General features: G+C 44.0%; 1 protein-coding gene across 2 annotated transcripts; it reads left to right on the top strand.

The window, feature by feature from the left end:
* The first annotated feature begins 16 nt into the window (after positions 1–16).
* On the top strand, positions 17–26,204 carry MAP3K14 (mitogen-activated protein kinase kinase kinase 14). Of its 2 annotated transcripts, none has more exons than XM_056362307.1 (16): positions 17–106; positions 7,575–7,847; positions 8,420–8,489; positions 10,330–10,540; positions 10,669–11,277; positions 12,322–12,459; positions 14,623–14,752; positions 15,485–15,616; positions 16,049–16,153; positions 17,389–17,552; positions 17,951–18,101; positions 18,732–19,082; positions 20,254–20,360; positions 21,177–21,321; positions 21,894–21,994; positions 22,886–26,204. In XM_056362307.1, exons 2-16 carry the CDS (start codon positions 7,595–7,597, stop codon positions 23,048–23,050), a joined length of 2,832 nt encoding a protein of 943 aa, XP_056218282.1. In that variant the 5' UTR covers positions 17–106; positions 7,575–7,594; the 3' UTR covers positions 23,051–26,204. The 2 variants fall into 2 exon arrangements, with proteins under 2 accessions (XP_056218282.1, XP_056218283.1); XM_056362308.1 differs by lacking the exon at positions 17–106 and adding an exon at positions 232–252.
* The last annotated feature ends 474 nt before the right edge of the window (positions 26,205–26,678 follow it).

Genomic DNA, 26,678 nt, shown 5'->3' with positions numbered 1-26,678 from the left:
TTGCGCGGCGGAGGGGGGGCGGGGCCAGCGCTGGCCGCCGCCTGTCAGTGAGCGCGGCGCCGCTGAGGAGGCCTGAGGGGCCGTGCTGGGACTCTGGGCCGCGGCGGTAGGTGCGGCCGCCCTTGGGGCGCCGAGCGGGGCTGGGGCTGGGACCAGAACCCGGACCGGGACCCGGACCTGGGGAGAGAGTGGGATCTCCGGGGGGCAGCGGCGGAAGCGCTCTGGGCGGGACCCGCGGAGCGCATCTGTCCGGTAGGGCCTGACTGGAGCTCGCTGCCGGCCGGCGCCGGCGCTTCCGCGGCCGCCTGCGGGGGCAGGGTGTGAGGGACCCTTCCCTCGCCGCCCGGCCCCGCGGTAGGGCAGCCCGGCCGCTGCCGCCACGGGGCAGGCCCTGGCCGCCCGGGAGGCCGGGGGAGCGGTGCCCGCTGGCTAACGGGCCCCGGTGGGGCCGCGCCGCAGCCCCGTGGCTGGGTCCCGCCGGCCCCCTCAGCCGCGTCCAACTCAGCGCCCGGGTGTCGCCGACTGGGCTCCCCGCCTGTCCCGGAGCACCCACCGAGGGAGGCGGCGAGGGGCCGCCTTGCCGTGCCTATTGGGTGTTGCTAGGTGCTGCCTCCCCCAGCGATGCAGGCCCGGGGAGGGGGCAGGCCTGACATCAGCTAATCAAAATATTCAACTGAATAAGATCTGAAGTTCAGTTAAACAGCTGGGCCGCTTGCCCCTCACATCTCGCCATCGCGCTTCTCTTTGACACCGCTTTTTTTTTTTTTTTTTCTGGCAAAAGGTTAAAGTGCTTCTTTGCTGATTAATAAGTTGCTGCTGTGGCTGTGGTTGATTTCAGATGCTTCCTGTCTGCTTTAATTGGTTGCATTAGAAACATGTGTTCGATGCTTTGCACATGTAAGAAGCAGCAGTCTGAAACTAGCATCCATAAACAACATCTAAATTTCTTTTCAACTGGCTTCCTGAACTCTTTTATGAGTAATAACTCACACCTTCTCTGCTGTGACATTAGCGATAAGAATAATCGAATCGGGCTTTGAAATATCTGTCTGTAGTGTCCTGCTTTATTGCATTTTAACTAAGTTGAAATCTGTTAGTGGCACAGCCTCTAGATTCCTTTGGAATGAGTCATTTGCTATTAACTATTAAATTTTAACTGTTATAAGAGAGTGACTCTTTACATAGCATGCTGAGAGGAAGGAGTGTAACAAACAAATGTATAACAACTCAAAAACCTAAGGGTCTGGTCTAACATCACTGGAGTTAATGAACTTTGCCACTGTCTGTCCTGAATCTCATTTCAGTGTTAAATGTGAGAAGGTAGAGCTGAGCTTTTAGCGTAACAGTGATGCAGTGCCTAATTATTACTCTGGCTGCTAAGAGGATGGAGGCAAACGTGACCATGCTGTCACTTTGTCTTTCCTTTTGTGACTTTTGAAGCTTGCTGGCAAGTGTCAGTCAAACCTGCTGCTGGAGACAGAGGGACAGAGGTCTAGAAGACAGAAAGATATCTAAGTTCCAAGAAGAGCAGCTGGCTTGGAGTAAAAGAGACCTGAGTTAGGGAACGGTCTAGAGATGCTGGGGAAGAGAGATCAAGGGGATGCATGGGGGGGACCAGAAGGAGGCCTATGAGGCTTAGTCTGTGGGAAACTGATCGTGGTTTAGTGACATCAGGGCCCCGGGGCCCTGAAGAATGTGGACTCTCACCTTGTTTAACTCTTTTGCAGTTAATATGGGAATTTGTGTCATGGGAGTTATCTCAGGCTGGACAGTTAGAAACTACTCCAGTCTGTTCATATTTCTACTTTATAGTATAAAATCATCATAAGCGAATTCACAGGATCAATCGTAAATTAAGTTGCATTTAAATGTTTCTATCTATATGAAACTTAACTAAACTTTTGGGTTTGCCTAGCATTTCAGCCATTTCAGCCTTACTGCTTCCTTGTGAACTTACATGGCATTTTATAAATGTTGTCGAAAACTTGAAGCTGTAAAGCAATGTATAGCAATAACTGGTGAAAACTCAGTCCTGCCTGCTTGGGCAGAACTGATTTTAATGTGTGTTTGTGGTTACTGTTGGAAGTTGTCCATTTAGGTGCTTTATTATATCATCTTGTTATAATTTAGGAAATAGCTTCACTCCACAGGTGGGTCTTAAAAACCAGGATGATGTTAAGCAGTGTCTTGAAAGCTTGTGTGAGAACAGCTAAGCCATGCTGGAATGCAAAACCTTGTCAGGCTGAAGTTTGTTCTGATGCTTTCTGTTATGCTTGTTTACAAAGCAGTTGGGAAAAATTAGCCACTTCTTTGAATGAATGGGGCTGTGGTCATGTTTATAAACTCTGGGCAAATGTTGTTATTCATATCTTTGTTCAACAACATGAAAAGAATTGTTAAAGGGCGAGTTGTACTCAAGGTTGTACTTGAGGAAATGAAGACAGGAGTGTTTAGATACTTTTAGAAATTCTGCTGATGGTTAAAGCCAGTCAAATGTTTTCCTACAGACTTTGTAACCAAACTATTGCAATATACTAATGTCTGGCAGCTAAAAAGACAGTTGAAGCTCATTATCCTGATGTTTACAGTAAGCAATACAAAGGGCTGAAACAGGGTTTTGAAGTATTTACTATCAAACCACTTCAAAGAATATGTTTACGTACTTATTATCATTTGTAACATAACTTACTCCTGAACATAAGGCTGATAGTGAAATCCTTCAAACAGGCAGTTCCGTGGTGGTTTAGGTAGAAGTTTTTGCTTTACCTGGGGATCTTAAGGTAAACCTGCGTGCAGCAGTACTTGACAATATATGAGTGACTGGGAGGATCCAGACAAGATTTCAAACAAGACAAATGGATAACACTGGTTAAAGAAGAGAAGATGAAGGCTGTGAGCATCCTGGAATAGCAACTGGTGGTCTGACTCACCAGTATTTTAATCAGTCAGGCATTCTATTTATTTTTACATTGGAACTCTCAGATATGCATGGGAAGCCTTTTTTTTTTTCTTTTTTTTTTTTTCTTCTTTTTAACTTTCCTCTTGCACATACTAACTTAAAATGGCATTAAGTGTGTTTTAAGGTAGGGGTGTGTGTGGAGTGCTACAACTTTTTTTTTAAAGTCCCTTCTGACACAAACTGAAACTTCTCCTTGCTGACAGCACTGAGCTTGTTTAAATAACCACCCCAGGCCCCTGCTACAATAATATGCCTTAAACCAACACGACCAAAAACGGAATAGTCTTAATTTCAGTTCCATCTGAAACGTGGGCTGGCAAGGAAGCCCCATCAATAGCATCCAAGCAGAGAAAGACAATGGCAAGGAGGCAGGGACAAAGGGAAACGGTGCCTGGGGTTTGAAGGGGTTTTACATGTATATCAACTCCTTCAGCCCCAAACCAGGTCTTTAGTGTGATTTATTTCTTTTTTAACAAGTGTCATCTTTTTTTTCTTTGGTGAAACTTGGTTTTTGACAAGGTTTGATGTCTTTGTATGATGATTTTGTAGCTAATACACTGGATAGGTTCTTTTGGCTGCAGACTTGCTGCTTTCTTGAGTACTTACTGACAGTTCTTAGGACTGGAAGGTCCCCAGAAAGGTGTATGCTCTTCTTCCTAGTTGACATTCCCTGCTCTAGTGATGCATAAATTCCTGGCTCTTCCCAGTTGTTGCTTTGTTGTAGTGGTCAGCAAAGCAACATTTCTAAAATGCTAGTTGTGTTGTTTTAATAAACCAGTAGCAGCTGCAAAAGAGAAGGCTAACCTAAGTTAGTGCATTGTTCATAAAACTCTTCTCAATAAGGAAGTGGGAAACCTCACTGAGACAACATGATTTTTTTTTCTTTTTTTTTTTCCTCCCTTCTAACTAAATGTCAATGTGAAACTGCTGCTGAACATTCGCAGTCAGACTAGGAGAAGAGATCTGCATACTTTGAAGCTGACTTATGAAGTCTAATGTATGCTTTAAAGCTCTCTCCCAAGCCATTTTGAACCAAATCTATGGGCTAATCCACAAAATGTTAACTGAAGATCTCCAAAAAGCCATTGGCAGGGGAGATTTGACCCAGACAGACCAAGCAGGATCCTGTATAATGTTGTGCTGCCTGTGTTTTAGTGCTAGAGAGGTATTTGCTTTACTTTTTTTCTTCCAGCTATGAGTCTTGCTTTCTATATACATAGTAACTTAATGAAACATACAGATGTTCTTTTAAGGTCCCTGCTACATGTAGCTTCCAGTTGAGATGGAAGAGCTGAAGTTGGTGAAAAGGGACATGTTTAGAGAAGGGCGAGGGGAGGAGGTTTTAATGGAGTAGAAAGCACTTGATTATCTCTTATATTAATAGTGTTTGAGTGTCTCCTTAATTCTGACTCCCTACAAGTCTCAGATGACCTTATCCAGTATATTAGTTTCTCACAGGAGCACAGACATCATTTGAGGGAGGAGTTGCCTCTGCCACCAGACCGGTGCCTCCACAGCACAACTGATACTGTGTTTGGCTTTCATTCTGTAAAAACGCACTTTCTTTTTTACAGCAGTGAAAACTAACATTAGTTAACTAGAGGTGAGTGTAAAACCTTAGTGAAGGTAAGAAGCAAGTAGTCTTCAGCACTGCTAGCAAAAGCCCATTGTGGGCTAGGAGTGTAGTATTCACTTTTATCTACTGCATCATGACCTGACTTCCTCTTTCTTCCTTGAAAATAATGAGCCCATATACACATCGACAGAAGGAAGAAAGTCAGGGATATTGAAATAAGAATTACAGTTAAATCTGAGTGACCTGGATGAGGGAGAGCAGGTTTTGAAAACCAGAGAAGCAGTTCAGGGTATGAAACAACTACCCGCCAGCTCAATAACTTGAAGCTCCTCATGTTGCACGTACATCAGTTACGTCTGTACAGGAAGCTGTGCTCATCCTGGAGTGGTGGCAAGTAAATAGGCAGTGAAACCACAGCTCCAGCATGTCTCATGTGGATAAATCCTGTTCTTAGTGGTCTTGCCGTGGGACCTCAGGTACCCATTTACTGGTCCCAAGGCTGCCTTTTGTCTAGAGCTTCTCTGAGAAGGGCTGTGTACAGGGCCTGGGCCTGAGAGGTGGAGGGAGTGTCTACGTCCAAGTTAATGGGACTTACGAATGCTTTGCACCTCTCTGGATTGCCACCCCCTCCAAGTGCACAGCAATCGGTGTAGTCTGTTCAGTTCTGAATATTGTAACTTCAAGAGAAGTTATGCTTCAAAAATTATTTTTAAATTGTGATTGGTTTTTTTTTTAATGGCAACTTCTGCCAACTATGCCTTGTGCGTACTGTAAAAATAGTTGGATTTTTTGATTCTTACAAGGACCTGAAAATTGTGCAGCAACAGTTAAACTGGGCTGGGCTTGCAGCTTCTGAGCCTACACAGCCTTGTAGACTTGAGTCACACATTAAACTGTCTGAGCACAGGCAGCTGCTGTGTTAGAGGACCTTGCTTACAATAGCTACGTCTTATTATTTTTTTTTTTTAGTCCGTGAGTGAGGTATGTGCTTTGTTGACTTTAATCTCAGTAATGTTTCCTTGTTATTCTTTTCCATTTCAGAGGGCGACAAGGACTTGCGATTTTACTTCTCCCCTCCCTCTATTGTCTTTTAACTAAGCTGAGGAGTGACTTGTAGAATTATGTATTTTTTGGCGATGGGAATGGTTTTGCGCTGCAGACCTTGAAGGTCCTTGAAGGTGAGGGGAGGGCAAGGAGAGACAGAGTTAATGCAAGTCAGGAGAGAGTGAGTCTAAAAATAGCTCTGAACTTGTCAGTTTGGTCACTGGTGGCTTGGGTTAGTCATCTGGCAGGCTCTCTTTCTGCTGCTCCAAGGGATTATTTTACAGCACTGAGATTTGACATAATTTCTGTTGAGGAGAGGGAGTGGGACGGGTGTAATGAGTGGGATACTGTCATCACCACTTCTTTTGCACAGCAGCTGTTCTCTGCTTAGCCGCTGAATGTGGTCATTGTTGACTTTCCTTGTACACCTGCCAGGTTGTTAGGTGACTCATCACACCAAGGTTCGTGCAGTTGGCTCCCAAACAGCTCCCTTTCCCTTTCCTTGGTGGTCCTTTAGGCACAGAGCACCCACTAGTTTTGTCATTTTCCTGATTGATCTCTGTGGTGCCAGGAGTCAGTTAGAGTAAATGTCCTGTTTGCCCCAGGCAACTGTTCAAGGTGGAGAGGAAAAAAAGGAAAGAAAAAAGGAAAAGAAAACCCCTGGTGCAGATTTAAACTGATGAGCCTCAAAGATGTGCTCCTGTAATCATTCTAAGATCTTGTTTTTGTTGGCCTCCTTTCAAATGCCCCTCCTCCTTGTCTTATCCTGGGTTCATGGTACTTCACACCTCTATGTGTTTGCTAAGGTTTCTGAATTTTCACGGGTTATTTACCAACCAAAATGTTCATTTTAAGATTTTGCATTTGAGCTGTGAGAGGACTGGCATGAGGCAGTGACCTCTACAGTTAAGAGTCAATAGAGCATATTCTGGTTTAAAAGAAGACAACTGTTTTAACTTTTTCAGAATCCAAGGTGAGGGGATCAGGAGCTAAACCAAAGCCATGTTTCCTGTGGGCTCGTGTTCAGTGTGGTTGTAGGGAACTTCTAACTCTCCACGTTCCTGATTTTCACCCCACAATATACCCCTGCCCTGTCCCACAACGCCTTACTTCCATGCTTCTTTATACTTCTCCCTTTCCACTCCTGGCTCCCTTCCACCTCCCTCTGCTCTGCCAATTGGCCAAGATTTGGCGTATGCTGGGACTTGTTTGGAGCTACATTTACGCTAACCGGTCAGCTAGCAGCCCGTGCTGATTGACTCGCCAGCTGCTGCCAACCAGAGGGGATTGTTTCTTCCAGCACCATCGCTGTCCTCTGTCCAACACCAACTTGCATTAGTCCAATACATCGTAAGACCTCTACTTTTGTCAGGCTTGACCAAGGATTTCAAAAATTATTGGCAATTAAGGGGAAGGAAGGGGAGCAAAGGAGGAGTATGGGCAATCTGTTTGTCTAGCCTTGTTTCATTGGAAGGAAAAATGAGAAATGGATTTAAGGGTGACTTGAGTAAAAGGAAGAAAGCAATTAGCAGGATTTTATGACCATTTCATGTGGTGCGAGAGCACCATGTAATTTTTCTTAGGTGTACTTTAGGAGAAAATCTTACATGTCTTCTCTTTTATTTCTCTTTTTGTGAATATTCTTTCTGTTTAGTGATACAAGAGTTCTCTCTTCTATATGGTTTCACTGTTTGCATTTAAGCTAAGGGAACAGACCAAGAAATAAATTTCCCTTTGAAACCTGTGTGGTCTCATATTTTTAGTACTGAGAATAACATCGATTATTCAGATGCTCAGTGATACAAGTCAGGGATGGAGAGGTGGCAGCAGTCTTGGGTTCTTTTTCAGCTCCATGCTGAGAGGTTGGGTAGGACTTTGATTTTAATTATTTAGTAATCTGATACCTTCAGCAGCCTCCTGTTTCTCATGAACTTGAAGCTGCTTCTGCCTGTGAACAATTTTGACAAGTGTTTTGCTTTGGTTTTTTGTCCTTAGTGACTTCCTGAACCTGTGAAATGGCAGTGATGGGAATTACATGCCAGGGATCTCCTGATCCAGCCGTCAAGCACAAGAAGGAGCTCACAGCTACCAAGGGGCTGAACGAGTCAGTGAGTGAAAAGCAGAGCAGTGTTTGCAAAGTAGAAGATTCGAAGAAGGTCATCTTTCACAGCCAGTGGAAAATCCTGAATGATGTAATCACCAAAGGAACAGCAAAAGAAGAAACAGAAGGAGGCTGTGCATCAATTTCTATTATTGCCCAAGCAGAATGTAAGTAGCCAGGCAGGCTGTTCTTCATTGAGAAAAAGGAATGTGTAATGCAGTATGAGATTTCACCCACTTTGCACTCCTGGAGAGCTGAGACAAAATCTATTTGTAATCCCAAGTGGGGTGGAGTTGGTGACACATCCCAGTCTCTATTTAGGAAGCTCATGAAATCTCTTAATAATGTGGCAGCATCCACTGAATAAAGCATAAATAACAGAACAGCATGAGGCCATTGCACCTAGCTTTGACTATAAATATGTGCCCTGCTGGATCATCTGTTCTTGGCTGACTTCTGAAAGGTTTTTAAAAGAGGGAGGAAAACGGAAAACAGAAGAAAAACAAATTAAAACTGTCAGGTGGGAAAGAGCTGGGGGGTCAGGAGATCGCAGTGCTGGGAAGCTGTTTAATGCTGGGGGAGCAAGAACATAGTGCTGGTGATGTGGCACGAGTGTGTGGTGATTTGTCTGGATCCCCGATTTAGCAGGTTGGTAGAGTTGTTTCTTGGTCCAGTTGTTACTAGGAGAGACTTTGCCTAGTACTGAAGACATGTGATGATCCTGTTTTCTTTCACACAGGTGAAAACAGTCAGGAGTTCAGCCCCACTTTATCAGAGAGATCCTTTATTGCTCATAGTAAGCGTTACAGGTGAGAGATCTCTTAACATCTGCTGACTTGATCCAGATCACCCTGGCTCTGTGTGCTTGCAGTATTTTTTCCAAAACCACTCCTGCTTGAATTAGCTTTTCTGTCTCAGGCTCGGGAAGAGTGTGTCTTTGCCCAAACATTTTCCTCAAAACCTTTTTGTTAGGAGAAAATACACGTTGAAGTACAAACCACTTGAAACACCTTGCAATTGTCTTATTGCGATGCCTTCTGATTTGCTGGCCCTTGTAGTTTTCTGCTTCTATTTCTGGCTGGTCAAATTTGTTTTGAAATGACTGAGTGATTTTTATATATATATATTTAGTTTCATGGGCTTGAAGTAGAAGGATCCAAGGGAAAATTTGCATTATTTTTTTTTTTTTAAACTAAATTGTCCTGGTGCTTTTGAAACCAAGTTATACCATCCTCCTTGAAAAGTTGTGGGAAACTTAGGTTGTTGCTAGAAGTAGTCCTGAGAAAAAGGAACTGTTTCATTTCCAGGGAGGATAAACAAAAAGGGATGAGAGAAGAACCTTTGCCTGATGACAGCATCAGCAACAGAAATAGAGTTGTGAAGAGAAGCTGAAAGTGGTAGAGGGGGAGTAACAGGACTTGCTTTTCTGAAGTCATTTGAGAACGAGCCACTTTTTCTTCATGAAGAATATGTGCCCTGTTGGGGCACATACTGGAGCGTTATTAAGCACTGGAGCTTTACCAGGCAGCTCCAGCACATTGTGAAGTGGGCCGCTGGGATCTAGAATTAGGTACTGCCTGTTTTCCGGCAGCTTTCAGACACTGAATCTGGCCTTGTGAGGTATATGGTTTGACATTGCCCACGGACTTTACGATGTCCCATGAAGGAACTGAAGAAATGCTGAGGGAACCATTTCTTGACAGGTTTATGTGGAAGGCACACCAGCGATATGTTCAGGTTCGAGGCAATGTGGTAATGCCATCACCTAGAACTCTGCTTATTTTATCTCTTAGCACTCTGTGTTGCACTGGAACAGCAGGAGAAGACGGAGAGAGCAATGCTGGCTGTGAACTGCATCACTGTTCAGTAAAGGCAGACAAATATAACTATTCTGAATGAATTAGGATTTCTTCATTTGAAGATCAAATATCCTGTTTTCTCTTAGAACTTGATTAAAAAAAAAATCTTAACTACTGTGGTTGGTATTGAATAACTGCAGATAAATGTTCCTCTTGAGAGCTGCGCCTGTTTGTGCAGACCCCCAGCTGGTGTGCTGGCCAGTGCTGTTTTGCATATGTATGCATTTCTAGAAATCATATTGTACTACTGATCTTTACATGCCAGAATATTTTTGCTTTTTGAAGCTATTTTATTTGCATGCACATAGTCATCCCTTTTCTTTGGTGCAAAGCCTATTTTTCTTTCAAGTAGAGCAGACACTTATATTACAAACACTTTTATTAATTTTAGAAATAGATTGCATTTATACATAATCTCTGTGCATTTGCTATAAATCATAGACACAGGCTGTTTCAAAGCAACTTGGAGACATTTAGTGCTTTTACCTCTACTTTGCCATCCAGTCTTGCTATTCTTTGTAGAATTTGCAAATAGTGGGAGACTTAATGCTTTGCTTCCCCGCCACATCACCCATATTTATTTCTTACAATGCCAGGTGTACTACTGTGCATTGAGGTTACAAATGCTACATATTAGAAGGCAGGAATTTATGTTATAATTCTCGATTCTTTAAATCTCAGAAGGCAGAATTTCTGATTCTCATTCTTGTTCTGTGGTTCATAATTGTTAACTGGAGGTGTGCTTTCACTGTCAGATCTAAGAGACTTCATGCATTTTGGTTTCCAATAGCCGGTCAGACAGTCTCGATCAAATCCCTAACAATGTGGCCCATGCAACGGAGGGAAAGATGGCACCTACCTGTTGGAGAGGGAGGCATCGTGGCAAGACAAAAAAGAAACGTCACAAGAAAAGATCCAAGCTGAAAGTACAAACAGTGGCTGCTGGCAGGCGCGGTCCCAGAACTCCAGAGCAAGAGAGCTGCACCCCAATTCCTGTCCAGGTGAGAATCCTTAAAGACTTCCTTTTGTACTGTGGGGACCCCTGCAAACTCCTAACAATTCTTGGTTGAATTTCATATGGCTATATTGAGGATCCTGCTCAGCTGTTTTGTTTTGGTTTATTTTCTAGGAGGATGAATCACACCAAAATACTCTTTACAGAAACCGTTTCTGGGTTTCGGAATTTAACAAGGACTTGGTCTATGATCCACTGCCATTTGAGAAACCTGAGAAAGTTCTGTCCACAGGCAAACTCCATTCACCAGGGAGCAAATACAAAGCAGAACTGCACAAGTTGATAAGCCCTATTCAGTGCCTTAATCATGTTTGGAAACGGCACTATCAGAGGGACAGTGTTCCACAGCCTGAAACTCTCCATCCTTTTCCCTACAACATAATACCCCCTCATTTCCCACATCTGGACAGTCCTCTCCCTGCCATGAAACGTAACGCTCTGGAGACGTACTTGCATGGTGATCTCAACTATCAAGACAGTGAGCATCGCTTATCTGGCCTAAACTTAGAATATAGTTTCCCCAAATGCATCAACCAGTCTGTGAAAACCAGTTCAGACAAGATTTCTGTGGAAGAATACTTGGTAGACGCCTTGAAGGGGAGCGTGAGTCTTGGTGAACCACAAAATTTAGCCAGCCTAGCCAAGACGTGGAGAGGAGGTGGTTTGGACCTGAAGGAACAATTTCATGAAGCCAATGAAAATGAAGGCGTGCTACTTAACGAGGTGATCTTCTGACCCTGCACACTAGTGTTGTGGAAGGCAGTTTCTCCTGGGCTTCAGAAGAGAGAGAATCTGCATCCATGTGCTAGTTTCTGTAACCAGACTGCATTTTCTGGATGGTTCTTGATACAATTGAAGACTGCCAGTTAAAGATGCGGTTTTGTTTTTTGAAGGATATAAAGCCCTGGTCTTAGATTGGTGGCTCTAATTTGTTCGCTTATTTACAGAATATGCATGCTTGTCTAGGAGAAGTGTTTCTTTGCTTAGCCAGTCTTCAAACACCTTCTCTGTTTGTCTGTGAAAGAACCCAGTCCATTCAGGTCAACAGGCTGCAATATTTTATTGGCTATAGATGACCTGAACGGTGACACAGACAGAAACCAGGGACGTGCAGATCGTGAACGTGCAAAAAGCATGTCTGCTTCCTTCCAGCAACTTACCTGTTGTCCCTTGCCAAACACAGGGCTTGGGCATAGCTAATGCGTGGAAATCTTAGAGGCATGATTCATTTCTTCTGAATTCAGTTCTTTCTTGCCACCATAAACTCCTCTTAGAGTCCTCTTTCTCTGGAATCATTGTGACCCTGTCAGTGTTGTCGGTGGAGTTCAGGGTGTCACCTGCCTAAGTATGTTTACAGAGACCTAAGGCACAATCTCAGTCTACTAACTATAAAAAAGGTTTAGCTCACACAGAGATGTCTACATTTAGTCACACAGATCTTATTTTGTTTGTAGCATTTCGCTTCGTATTTAATGTCCTGCCCATGGAGGGAATAGTTTGGAGCTTCAAAGCTATCCAAATACTGGTGGCCTTCCTTTACAACAATTGGATGCACTCATTTAGATCAGAGTCCACAGAAATCAAGTAGGTCCTCCTGTATCATTTCATCTCAAGCCCATAACAGAAGTAATTCTGTACAGGGATTTTTAGAGGGGCAGCAGTACCTATCGTTGTGCTTTTTCTGAAAATGTTCGTCTCTGTCTGTGGAGCTCAGCAGTTAAGTGTTACTTTCCTTGCTTCATCTTGTTTTCTGATTTTAACTTCCAGAAACTAAAGCCAGTGGATTATGAGTACCGAGAAGAGGTTCATTGGACCAAGTGTCATGGTTCTTTGGGCATTGGCTCTTTTGGAGAAGTATACAAAATAGAGGATAAACAGACAGGATTTCAGTGTGCTGCCAAAAAGGTAACTATGCGTGAGAAAGAGGGGGGGGGGGGTCCTGACACAAGAAGGCCTATGGAGAAAAAGTCTTCTTGCAGCTGCTGTGGACTGTAGGTACCTTATTGTACAGCCACAGTGAAATGCTGCTGTGGTTACGTCCAAGGAAAAACTTCAAGGTGACGGCATGGAGAGAAGGAGCAGACAGAGAACCTGTATGTGTGCAGGGGGTCAAGCTTAGCAGCCAGAAATAGGTTCATTTGGCCTTCAAAGCGTGCTGCAAGGGATCCTGGGTTTTGTGCTGAGACAGGCTAAGCAAGAGAGTAGAGATTTCAGAAAGATTTTAAGGTGTGCTTAGTGAGTGTGGGAGAGAGACGGCTGTGTGAGTTGTCTGCTTATCTAACTGTTGTCATCTTAAAACATATCTAGTGTAAATGGTGACATGGCAGGTGTTTCTCTGTTGAAAAAGGAGTAAAGTGAAAAATAAGGCAGTCGGTAGGCACTTAGAACAGAGGTTTCATCTGTTCAGCGAATGTCATATACAATACTGGCACATTGTAATGAGGTGGTTTTGTTACAGATGCAGCAAAGGATGTGTATTTTTCCAGAAGCTGGCGTAATAATCTATTGTACACTGAGATATGCCATTCTCATACGATGTGTGAAGCATGTGGAATATAACTTGATTCAGGGTGCTGATTTGTGGCAGGCATGGGGGGGCCTCAGAGGTAAAGGCAGAGTGATAATGCAAGTAGATGATGAGAATGTAAACTATTTTGTTTGAACTTGAATAGTTTCATCACCTCTGTGAGCTGATGTTTCTCACATTACTCTGATAGAAAACTTCAACAAGTGAGTGGGAAGCGTTTTGTCTTGAGTACAAAAATAATACATGCAAAAAGAATTGGAACTTGCATTTGTCAATTGAAAATGTTGACTTTTCTTGTTTACATTGTTTTCACTTTGATGTATTGCCCATGGAAAGATGTAAATGCAAGATTAAGCCAGCTTGTCTGTATTTTTAACCATTTCATTTGTCAGGTACATAGAAGCAAACATATTTAAAGCATTACAAAAATGACTTCCTATTCTGCAACCTCACATTTTAGATGTGGAATTTTGTGGCAACATGACCAGCTTGTTTTCTGACAGTATGTAACTACTTAAATTTATCATCCATGTTGCAGATACACAGTCTTAGGAGAAATAGCTTTTACTAGTGGGCTATGTTTTCAGGAAGCAGTGGTTGTACTGAAAAGAAAATGGGAGAGTAGGAGAAGCTGAAGTCTTTCAGAATGTCAGTTTATTTTTTTTCCTTATTACTGGAGGATTTCAAAGGATACTTCTATATCAGAAATAAATCTTCTCAGACTAAACTCTTGAACCAGTGAGGTCTAACATGCAAGTTGAATATTTTGCTATGACGTATTGTGTTTTACATCAGTGACTGTCTTCAGTTACTGCTGTCTGCCTGTGTTAGAAGGGGACTACCTGACCTTCTTTCACCATACTTGGTGTTGTAAGCACCTGCTCTCCAAATTCTTGAGATTAAAGAAAACTGGTGATAGCTGGATTGCTAACAGTGAAGAAACATGATACATCCTTTTCCCACCAGAATCTTAATGACTCATGTTTTCCTTCTGGTCTTTAGCAAATTCTTGTTTTATTTAGTTTGGCCAAACTTTCTTTAACCGTTTTCCTGTGCAGGCAGAGTGCCACCTAAAAAGGTGATAGTGTAGATCATTGCTTGTGGTCCTATTTCATCTTTCCTCCTGTTTTGGGGAAGTTTTATTTTTGCGAAGTACTGCATCATCCTTAATTTTTTTCCTTTTTAATGAAAGCAGAATGTTTAAATTGTCAGCATTACCTTTTTTAACTGAGACAGAAATGACCTTCCTCCTGAAGACTACCAGTACTCAGCTATAAGCCAGAGATACTGCAACTTGACACCTTTTTTTGACAAATCTTCACTTTACTCAGACACTGAGAATTTAGGGACTCATCATCCTTGTTAAGAATCATTCTGAGTGTTCCCCTTATTGTTGTACCCACTGATTTCTGTTAATGAAGGTCATCCTTGTGCCTCTGCTGTTAAATGGTCCAGGACACTCTGACCTAATCATCAGAGAGGGACAATTCTGTCAGGATTTGTCACCAGATCTGTTCAGTGCTGCTTCTTTGTTTTGCTAGGTACAAGTTGAACACTTCCGTGCAGAAGAGTTAACAACATGTGCTGCAGTAACAAGTCCTAAAGTTGTCCCCTTGTACGGAGCTGTGAAGGAAGGACCTTGGGTGACCATCTTCATGAAGCTGATGGAGGGTGAGAATGGAACAACCACAATGGAAGCACCATTGTAACTGTTGAATGCAGTGGACATTGATCTCCTCTTCCTCCTGCCCCTATTTTAAATCTGTTAATTCTTTGCTGTATCCAGAGTGTTCCTAGTGTTAATTCCTGAGTGGGTTGGGATAGGTATGTGTCAACCCTGCTGGTGTGTGGCAATGGCCTTTCTTGGAAGGGAGTGTGTGTGGATAATTTCCAGTCCTGCCTCACTCCAGTTCAAGATGTGTATCTCTTGAACAGCAGCTGCAAATTCCCACTAGAACACATTTTCTGTTTTTTGCTTTCATGTTTTATTTGCATGGCACCATGGAAAGCACATTGTACTGGAAAAGGGAATACTGTATAAGCAAACCTAGATGCTTCTGTTGCCTGATGCTCTTTTTCTAGCCAGGACCATGGAAAACACAGTCTGTGAAGAAACAGCCTGGTGATCAGTAGCACCTAGAAATGCCTGATATGATCACAGAGTAGCTTTTGATGCAAAGCAACACTGTCAAACTCACACTAAGCAAAAGGCTTCATGACAGAGGCCAGTTTCTGTGGGAGTAAGAACTTGGGAATAAACAAAAGGAACAGACCCATGTGTGGAAGATCAAGGCTGTCATACCTGGCAGTTCTCATTTCTTCACCGGAAACAACGAGGAACGCTGATGATGCTGGGAAGAATTTAAAGATAAACTAACACGGACCCTCTGGATTCCTTTCTAGGCGGCTCACTAGGTCAGCTAATTAAACAGAGCGGCTGCCTGCCAGAGGACAGAGCCCTCAGTTATTTGGGCCAGGCACTGGAGGGCTTGGAGTATCTTCATGCTCAAAACATTCTCCATGGAGATGTAAAAGGTAGGACAGTACTTAAGGTACCTGTTCTTCCCTTTTTCTTAGAAGCAGCAAACTGGAGATTAAGTTACTGAGTAGCAAAAGGTTTTTTACTAGATTTTCAGCTCTGCATTTGAGATTAGAGCTTAACTTGGTTCTGAGCAGCTGGGCGTATCATACTTGGTCACCTCTTCCTTTCTGTCATCTGGTGGGTCTCACAGGCTGTTTGCCCAGACTGACCCCTCACTGGGGTAGGAGAATTTCCGGGATAGATAATTGGTAGCTTATAAGTAGAGATAATTATAGTTGTCTTCTTGCTTAAGTCCTGCTCCATAGGAGTAATAGACCTTGGTTTGGGCTTAAAAAACCTGCAGCTCTGTGGGCTTTTGACAATTCTCCCATCTCAGTGACCATAATACAAAGGAGACTGATTAATTAAAATTTTATCATTGCCAGCGGAAAATGTGCTCTTGTCTGATGATGGAAGCAGGGCTCTTCTGTGTGACTTTGGTCACTCTGCTCACCTTCATCCAGATGGCCTGGGAAAGTCCTTGGTCACAGGTAAGGATTTTCTGCTGCAATTCTAAAGAATTACCCTACTGACTCATTCTTTCTTTTTGAAAATTTACATATGGCTAATTTGCAAACAACTGTATTTTCCAGACTTAACATTGCTCATAGTGTCACATTTATTGATCCTACTGTGATGTATCCCACTGACAGCTAAAACGAACTTGAGGTTGAAAGGTGGTCCTTATCTCCCAGTCAAGGAGGCTGTTCTATTTTTTGTGAGATTATGTCACAGCGTGCTACATTCAGTGTTTTGTCCCTGCAAGGAGCAACATTGAAACTTAGAAGTCTGTCTTTGACTTGTTATGTGACCTCACTAACAGCTGGGAAAGAATCCTGACCTCCACTAAAGCAAAATTCCTCACTGACTTTTGGGCACTTAAACTTTACAGGGCTTCTTAATGCAGCTGTTGCAAGAGAAGGATATCATAGAATCACAGAGGGGTTTGGGATGGAAGGGACCTTAGAGACCATCTCATTCCAGCTCCCTGCCATTGGCAGGGACACCTTCCACTGGACCAGGTTGTTCCCAAGCCACATCCAACCTGGCCTGGGACACTCCCAGGGATGGGGCATCCACAGCTGCTCTGGCCAACCTGTGCCAGCACCTCAGCACCGTCACAATGAAGAATTTCTTCCTAATACCTAATCTAAATCTGCCCTCTTTCAATGTAAAGCCGTTCCCCCTTGTCCTGTTACAACATGCCTTTATAAAAAGCCCTTCTCCAGCTTCTTGTTGGCCCCTTTAGGCACTGGAAGGCTGCTATAATGCCTCCTTGGACCCTTCTTTTCTCCAGGCTGAAAATCTCCTAACTCTCTCAGCCTGTCTTCACACAAGAGGTGCTCCAGCCCTCTGATCATCTTCATGGCCTCCTCTGGACTTGCTCCAGCAGGTCCATGTCCTTCTTATGTTGTCCCCAGAGCTGGACACAGTGCTCATGTTTTCTAATGCCAAGCTCACCAGTAGAGCGTGATGTTTTGCCTTTCAGATGTGGTTGGAAGGGGAGTTTAATACCTGATCCATATATAAGAGATGGGACTGATACAGAGATGTAGGCTTTGAACAGCTTGTAAGAGCACATAATGCTGTTTTTTGGGTTAAGGTGACTTGTTTCTCACTTCAACTGAAACTGAAAAGACAAGGAGGCTGCCTTAGGCTTCCCAGCAGTTGCATTGGAACAGTTTTGTAGTTTACATGCAATGAGTTTTCATTTGAATGGTTTTAGGGAACTATGTACCTGGCACGGAGACTCATATGGCTCCAGAGGTGGTGATGGGAAAGCGTTGTGACTCCAAAGTGGATGTCTGGAGCAGTTGCTGTATGATGCTGCATATGCTTAATGGGTGCCACCCTTGGACCCAGTATTACAATCACCCACTCTGTCTGAAGGTAAGCGACCCAACATATCTCCAGTGAAAGGTACTTAGCCTGCAAAATCTCATTATACCTAGCTAGAGAGCAGTCATTTCAGGAAGGCTGGCTGAGAGCCAACTGGGCATCTAAGCCAACTGGACATCTAAGATGATGCCAACCTTGCTTTGAAAGCTGATCATTTCTTACGCCTCTTAGGCTGCTGTGTACTACACATGCTAGGGCTTTTCCTTTCGTATCCTGCTCATGACTTGGGTGTAACTTTGTAGCTATTCATCTGTAATAAAATTACCACTCAGGTGTCTCATTTAATGCTGTAATTTCAGTTAGAAATGGTCTCAGGGTGGGAAGAACCTTTCTGAAATCAAATTAAGCTTCTCTGGTCTAAACTCTTTCATTTCCTGTTTGTTACACAGATAGCTAAAGAGCCACCTCCTCTGAGGGAAATTCCACCTTCCTGCAACCCTCTGACTGCTGAGATTATTAAGATGGGTCTGGAGAAAGAGCCTGTTCAGAGAGCATCTGCATCTGAACTGAAAACTAAGACTAGTGTCGCACTTGAAGAAGGTAGAAATGTCCTTTGTCTAAAGCTTCCTACCTGCACTGGTGAAGTGGCCAATGGCTAATTACATCATAGTGGTCTTATGGGCACTATCAGTATGTTTTACTGTTCAGTATATTGTTTGCACAGGCTTCATCACTGATGTATATTTTTGGGTTGATAGCTTTTACCCGCAGCCGGGTGTTTCTCACACAACTACATTAAAATTTCCTGTGTGCTGTCACACAGTCTTTCTTCCTTCTCTGCTTGAAGTAGACAATGTTTTGCTTTATGTGGGTTTATGAAGATGTGTGCTGTGGCTGGCCTCATGTTCAGCTGAAATATCAACTGCATCTATTGAGCTGGAGCCTGATATGCACGAAACTGAAAGCAGAGGTTTATTGCATCCTGAACTGTAACTCATACTGGTGGTCCAGTCTTGCCCTTGAGACTATGCGTAATTTATTTCAACTTAATCCTGCTGAAAGGTTCTGTAATGCAACAAGAATTTGTAGAGGTGATCTGGTTTTGTCTTTTGAAGAAGCTGGGCATTTTACAGCAAGATAGAGTTCAGAAACTGATTATGAAGGCAAGCTTTTACCTTTTTTTTTCCTCTTCTTTATTTAATAATGTTTGTATGCTTTTTGTTTTTGCAGTGGGAGGTGTGACAAGCCCCTGGAAAGGCGAATACAGAGAGCCTAGGCATTTATCTTTGAACAAAGAAAACAATCCACAGACATCCCTGTCCCCCACAGTCAGCCCAGTTTCTGAGACTGTTTCTGACCCAAAATTGGCAGTCAAAGTTTCTTGTGCAAGCGCAGTCCTACCACTGCCACCTCTAGAGCAAACCGAGGAGGTCGAGGGAACCCCTTGGAATGTGTGCAAGGAATTATCAGAGACCTGGGATCCTCCACCTCTCTCCTCGACTCCTCTCCTTTTGAAGAGCTGCAGCCATGTGGAGAAAGCAACAACCATCTCAGAACAAGAGCTTCAGCAGCTGGAAATAGGTAAGCGATGGGCTATGTAGGGAATTCAAATTTCTTTGCTTGAGAGCATGATAAAAATACAGCTGCTCTCCTTTGGCCTCTTGACAGTTATTTCTGGTTTTTGAGCTTGGATGACATTTTGCTCATAGTTCCTGTTTCGTTACACACATTGCTCGGCCTTCTTTTAAATTACCAAAACTACTAGCTCCTAACCAATTAAATATGCTACAGGGGTAGTGATCAGTATTTCCTCCCGCTGTCTGAACAGTGGATGGAACTTCTGTGAGAGGTGCAGGAACCTCTCAGAAAACAGCTAGTTTCAGACTTGTGCTTACGTACACCGTATAAACAGTGTCTGCAATTACAACTTCATCTGAAATTTTAGGTCTTCAAGTATAATTCTTGTCATAACAGGATAAGCCTGTTGGATGGCAGATGTCAAACAAAGCAATATAGCTAGGATCAGTCTGAAACTCTTTGTCCTGGGCATTGGAAAACCTGTAGCCACCAGCCAATGAATTTGATTACCAGCAGCAATCCAGAATTTGAAAACCAGCAGTAACTTTGGTGTGAAAGTCAGTGGAGCAGTAATAGTCCAGTTCCATTGCCGCATTATAACTCAACCTTTCACTGTTTTTACCCCGTATTTTCTAGTCTTAGTAAATGAATTGAAAACTTCAGACTAGGAAAAAAGTGTCTTGAAATCCGGCTGTTGTCGTGGAACTGAGGAGTAGCATTTTAGGGGTTGCTGAGAGTCAGGTTTCTTCTCAAATGGCTTTGGATCTTCAGCAGCCTTCTAAGGGCTGGATATCATCAGTGCAAGTTACTGCAAGAGTTGAGTACATAAGTTTGACTTTTCCCAGGGTATAATGTGGATGGATCTAGAATGAAGAATGATAGGTGACATAATAGGCCAGAACTGGGAAATTCTGGGTACTAGCCCTGTCTCTGGCATTTTCTATGTCATTGCACAATTCATCTGTCCTTTTTGGCTCAGTTTCCCTATTCTCACAGTGGTGCCCATAGCCTCTGTGTAGCAAAGGAATTGTCGTGTTTTGTGGACACCAGTATCGATGTTCATTAGATAATGCTGAAGAAGCTTTGGGTATTAATTGCAGTAACTGCAATTAGAGCAGGGAGGCATTAAAGGAAACGTTGGAAATGTCTTCCTTCTCTTTCCTTTTGCTTGCAGAACTGTTTTTGAACAGCCTTTCACAGCCTTACTCGCTGGAAGAGCAAGAACAAATGCTTTCATGTCTCAGCATCGACAGCCCATTTGTGTCAGATGCTAGTGAGAAGGTGAGTGTAAATGGACGCTAGCCGTGTTGTGGGTGGGTGGCGTAGCAGGGTAAACACCTCGGGGAAAGCAGCAGCTGTGACCAGTGGACCTCTAGAGAGTTTCTCACAGTTGTTGATACTTTCAAGAGTCCGAAATTGTGTAGCCTGCCATCTACAGGAGTAATTTCTGACTGTGATCATCATTGCTTCCTACTTCTGTTCCTCCTCTCAGCCTTTTAATGCTTTGTAAGGAGGACTGAGCAGAGTTCTGTACAGTAGTTCAGCTGTTGACACAGCATAGTGTGCAGCATAGGATGTGACTGTGCTTTTTTTTTTTTTTCTTTTTAACCCAATACCTAACCCTAACATTTAATTTTACTTTTGACGGGTACTCGCCACTATGCTGATGTTGTCAGTTTGACCTTCTGTGACTCTAAGATAACACAGACTTTTCCAAGCAGTACAGCAATGGAGGGTCCGTAGTTGTTTATGTACAGTTAACTATTTTTCCTGTATGCTACTTGTGACTTACTGACATTAGAATTTTATCTGATGCTTTATTCTCCAGTCACTCAGTATGATAAAACCTCCCTTTCTCATCTGACTCTTCAGCTGATTATTGATTTCATTATTGAGAATATCTTACGATGTCTGCAAATGGTTGCATTGCTATTCATCCCCTTTTCTAGATGTCACGTGAATGCTGAGTAACTCAATACCCAGCCTTAGGTCCCTGTGTATTTCTACTTTTTTATTTCCTGATGTTGTTTTAATGTTTGTCTCATGCAAGCTCATTTTCTTTAGGAGCCTTTGAAAAACTGGTGCTTACTTTTGCAGAACTCCATGAAGGCTTCTCATAGCTTGAGGGACACTATGAGCTCTGGAATTCATTCCTGGAACAGCCAGGCAGATGGACAGAGCTTCAGTTGGAACAATCTGCTGAACCGCAATCGGCACACAGACACTCCTAGCTATTTCAACGGTGAGCCTGAAATTCTGAAGTTTGGGTAAATGGTCAGGTGTAATTTTCTCAGTATGTAGAGGGACTGCGATTTGAAGTCTTTGAGCTGTTCTTACCCTTTAGTTGCTGTGTTAGCACAGACCCTCCTAAAAGCACACAGTTGTCAAGAGGCTAAGTCTGCCCCAGCCGTAGATGGGTGGAAGACACTCAGGTCTACACTGTTTAGTAAAAGCCAGAGAAGTTCCTGAAGGCACAGAGTCTCGTTCAGCTTTGTATGCCTTGCCTCGTGCAACTGCCATGTGCAGGAATATATGCTTTATAACCATAAATGTCTACAAAGTATTTTTGAGGGCTTGTTGTGCAGATCAATACATCTCTTCAGCTGTTTTCTTGCTAAATCCAGCTCTGCTTTGTGAGTCATTGTTGTCTTCAGCAAGCCTCCCTGCTCCATGAAAGCCTTACCTAAATTAAATGCTTAATGACAAAAAACCAGTTCTTCTGATGTATGTACCTTGCTAGTCAGTTGTTCTGTGGTGGACTGTGAAGCCATTATGCCTGCAGCAGAAGTTAATGACTTCTTTTGTGCATTTCAGGAGTGAAAATCCAGATCCAGTTGCTAAGTGGAGAAAATTTACACATCAGGGATTTTCATAGGACAAAGGTGGGAGACATTGCCACTGGGATAAGCAGCCAGGTGAGACACAAAGCTGGGAGTTAAGTACAGCATTTTGTCTGAGAAGCAATTTCTTCCATAACGCAGCCTCATAATGCCTTAAAACCAGTGACCCAGAAATCCATTCAAGGACCCTAATGACATTTAGTAACGTAACTTCAGTGTCACTGTTGTAAGCGTGACACCAGAAGGTGTTTTCTGTATCATAATCCATTGCTAATTGTCATAGGGACCATAGGGACCTCACGATTAGAAGGTACCTGTGCTGCAGCATAAAAATTCTTCTGCTCGATAATAAATTCTTTCCCCTCTCCCTAAAGAGGAGTCGCTGTATGACTTGTTCATCAAGAGCAGTAATATCAGCTATGGGAAGCAGGCTGTATTTGGCTGTGATGCTTCTAGATTGTTAGGTTGGAGGAGATACTGGCAGACTCCAGGGAACCTCACTGCGGGCCTCTTTGGCAGCCCCTGAAAGAAACTCCTGAGTGGTTGTGGGACTGTGACTCATCTGAGTGTAAAATGTGGTGATCATCTCTAAACAAAGAGGTTGCAGAAGTCCAGAAAATGTTTTAGTGGTGTTGATTCTCTTTGGTATACTTAGTTCTTTTGGACATCACAAGCAAAATATCGCTAGCCTGCAGAGATTCGCAGTCCCCAAACAGAGGCAGCACAGGAACCGCCAGCAATGGTCAAAAATTTGGGTGAGGCGATTCAGCAGCAGGGTGCGTGCTACCCAGTCCAGTTTCTGAGATACTTTCTTACAAGGGAAGGGTAGGATGTTACTGCTAAGCTCAAGCCTCTCTCCAGGAGCTTTTACGGGGCTGGGAAGCTATTTGCTGGGTTTGCTAGAGGGATATTCTGCCCTGAAAGAGACTTGAAGTGCCACTCAGATCTGTTTGTCCTGCTTCACAGATACCAGTTCCTGCTTTCAGTCTGGTTACTAAAGAAGGCCAGTCAGTTCACTACGACATGGAGGTCCCCGACTCTGGTATTGAGCTGCAATGCACCCTTGCCCCTGACTGCAGCGTCAGCTGGACATGGCGAGTCAAACATGGTCAGCTGGAGAACAGACCATGAAGCTGTTTCTATTTTGGAGGTTTTTACCTTGTTGAAAGAAGGAATTGCAAAAGCTTCCAACCACCCCTGCCATGGAGCACCAAGTGCAGTTACTGGTGTTTTGTGCTGAAGTAGGATAGCAGTTCACCAGCTCGCTGCTCTTGGGCCTCATTTCTGTTACCTGTTCTGATCCAGTTCCAAGACATGTCCTGAGCTTAGATCTTCTCCAGAGCAGTGGGAATTACTTGTTTTGGGTGTGAGTGTTAGGTTGAGCTTGAGAATGGTGGGTGGAAATTCCTGCTTTTCAGAGGAATGCGATTGTGCTTTTCAGGAGAATAGGGGGATTGGATGAGAACTCGTGTTGCTCAGCCTCTGAGGTGAAGCCAGTCGTTGGTGGGCTTGCCCAAAGGAGAAGGCTGGGCATCTTCTGTGCAGCTATGGTTGGTTGTGCTGAGGGGAGCTGGCTAACTTCCTTCTAGCTGAAGGAAAAACTTAACGTTTCTGTAGGCTTGGTAGCATCATCTCTACCTCAAGCCTTTTGCATGGGGAAAATCTACAGCAGTAACTAGCTGGGTTCTTGGTTTCACCTCCCACCCTTCCCCGCAGACGCTTCCTTCTTGAATCACAAAATAACTTTGTTCCCAGAAAGAGCTTTGCTTGCAGCTCTCACCTTCAGGTCTCCTCCCCGACTTTGGAGCTGGTGCTCTCTCTCTGGTGTTGCTGCCACCTCTGGCAGGTAGGGCAGGAGGAGGGTATGGTATTCCTTGGTGGGCAGGGTGAAGGGCTTGTATTCCTCCGTCCTCTTTCCACGGCTGACTTGGGGCTTCACAAGAACTGTCCTGCCCAGGCAGCTCCATCTGGAGGGGGGAGGGGCGGTGGTTCAGTCAGCTCAGACAAGGTGTGAGTTTTGCTGCAGCATTTATAGAAGTCTTCCCTTCCCAGCTATCTACGTGGCTGGCTGCTCGGCCCCTCCACTGGAGATCGGTGCCCCGGTTCTGCATGGCGTGTTATCTCAGCTGCTTTCACTAGCACTTTGGGACTGGCACGGGGCGTTGTACCGCTCCCCTTACTGCAAAACGTGTTAACAGAGTGGGATGGGCAGCTGGGCCCAGAGTGCCTTAAACTTTGAACTTTTTTTTTTACTGATTTGTGAATAGTTTGGAGTATACTAAAACTGCATGGGTCAAATTCGGATGGGCAGGTATTGCTAGCCCTTCTATAACCTGGAGCAGCACCAGAGGGAGGCATAAGCTATGACTGTAGTTGTTCAGGACTGCTCAAAGTCCTTGCACACCTGGAAGTCACGGTCACTTGATGGTGTCCTGTGGCTCTTGCAGAGTGCTGAGTGCCATGGCCTCTGAGGAGGGGCTATCTACATCCAGGCAGAATAAAGAAACAGTTCCCAAAAAGCAGGGTAGGCCCTGCCACATCCATGCTGGTTCTGGGGGACGCAACGGGGCAGGAATTTTGGCAGTTTTCTTAAGCGAAGGTCACTTAGAAAATAGCTGGGAAAAGTTAAACTCTGGGCCTTCCTTTTTGAGGACTGGTGCTCCTTAAGCACCTGATACCCTTTGGTCTCCCAGAACATCAGCTGGTATTGATACGCTAGGCAGCGACATCCCTAATCAGAAAAGTAAAGTTGTGATGTAATAAAAAAGTGGAACCCTTGAAGAAATATTGAACCTGTCACCACTATGGGTATAGTTTTTATAGCACTTTTTGTTCTAAAGCACTTAATATGTTGTCCAAAATAGGCACCTAATTATATCTGAAATGCCACATTAAGAGTCTTTTTAGTAAACAATTAACAGATTACGCACATGTTTTCCAGGAAGGAGTGGGGAGAGTGGGTAGGTTGGCTCTATTTCTTTTTTCAGATGCCATAAACTACTTAAGAATTGTAAGCTCAGGAGCAGAAGGCATCAAAAATGCCTCTCCAGGCTTCTCAGGAGCTCCCAAGCACATGTTGAGTACACCGACCAAACTTCCCACGCCTGGCACCCTTCCTAGGCTTCCTCTGAGGTGGGGAGGAGAAAAACCTGTTGGTTGTTTCTAAGAAGAGTCTGCTGGTGATGCGTCAATATGACACATCGCTGTTGGTGGTGTGTCAATACGAAAGCATGGTCTGTTCCCTTCCCAAAGGCTGCGTCTCGTGGTTTTCACTGTTGTCTGCTAAATGCTTCAATGTATAGGTGTACAGTTTGGTACATTGATGTTAGACTCGCGTTCTGCTGAGCAGCGGGGCAAGGACGCAGCAGCCCTCTGTCTGCAGGACTTCTGAGCTTTACACTTCATCTATAGCATTAACGTTAATCTCAGGCCACCTACACAAACCTTGCGAACCCAGAATGTCTTTGTTGGGTAGACGGAGATGTCCATGTTCTCCTGTACTCTCACACCAGCATTAGCCAGTATCTCCATCCTCTTTGTTTTGTCCAGAACCTTCAGTCCTATTTTGCTGCCACCTCAAGTGAGAAAGTGAGACTGCAGATTTTCACCTAACAAATCTTTTATAGGACAGCCGGCCAGACATGCGGGCTGTGGTGTCAGCAGTCCCTGCCGAATAGGAAAGACACTTCAGCTAATACCACAAACCACTGGTGTTTTTCTTACTGTCCTGAAATAATGTGGTTCTCCTCTCAGGAGTATCTCCAGGGTTTTCGTGTTTTTGCTACCTACCTGCTTGAGGTCTCCTTGACTCTCTTCTGCTGCCAGGATGGTTTCCTCTCAATTCGGCTGGTCGTTCTTGCTGTGACAGGCATAGAAAGTCCAGCTTCCAGATCAAGGCGGGCTATGCAATGCTGACAGAAGGGAAAGTCAGGAAAGCTTTTCGTTATCCACGTTAAAATTTGGCTGAAACTGTGTATAACAACATAACTGGTCTTCAGGACAGAACCCCAGTTCAGGATAGGGAGGGCAAATAGCAGTAGGAGTGATAAACGCAGATGGCTCTTGTTGTGTAGCTCCTTCCGAATGTCTGGAGAAATCACTGTTGGCAAAGCAATATGAAGCTCGTAATCTCTTTGGGATGGGCACTGTGATGGAATGACTATAGCTTGTATTGAACGAATGACACTTTATAAAACTGTGATTTCTTGAAATTAACATTTTTGACCTGCATTTTCACAGGGAAAAAAATAAAGCTGGAAAAAAAAAAGATTCTTCGTTCTCATTGCTAGTGGTATGATATGTTGTCCCAGAGAACAAGATGATGGTGCTGAATAAGATGTTTTTCAAGAAGGGGAGCCTGGTATGATTAAACTGTGCTGTACATCACCCTTGGTTTGGGGGGATGCAGAGAGAAGTCATTTCTGGGTGTGAAGAGGCAGCAACAGCTGATGCAGTGGTAAATAACTGATGCATCTAAGCACAGGCTTTGCTAAATATACTGGCATCTCTCTCTGTTTCCAAATAGATATCCCTTTTCCTTCTCCTGTCCCATTGCAGGTGGGGGGATCCTGTGGAGAAGGCCCTGGGAGTGCTGGTAGGCCAGCAGTGTGCCCTCATGGCCAAGGGGCCAGTGGGACCCTGGAGGGTACGAGGAGGAGCGTGGCCAGCAGGGTGGGGGAGGGGATCCTCCCCCTCTGCTCTGCCCTGGTGAGGCCATGTCTGCAGTGCTGTGTCCGGTGCTGGGCTGCCCAGTTCAGGA

Source organism: Falco biarmicus, chromosome 17, assembly GCF_023638135.1.
Source record: "Falco biarmicus isolate bFalBia1 chromosome 17, bFalBia1.pri, whole genome shotgun sequence".
Taxonomy (NCBI): Eukaryota; Metazoa; Chordata; class Aves; order Falconiformes; family Falconidae; genus Falco; species Falco biarmicus.
Note: the sequence above shows the minus strand (reverse complement) of the source record. Positions and strands in the feature narration are given on the sequence as shown.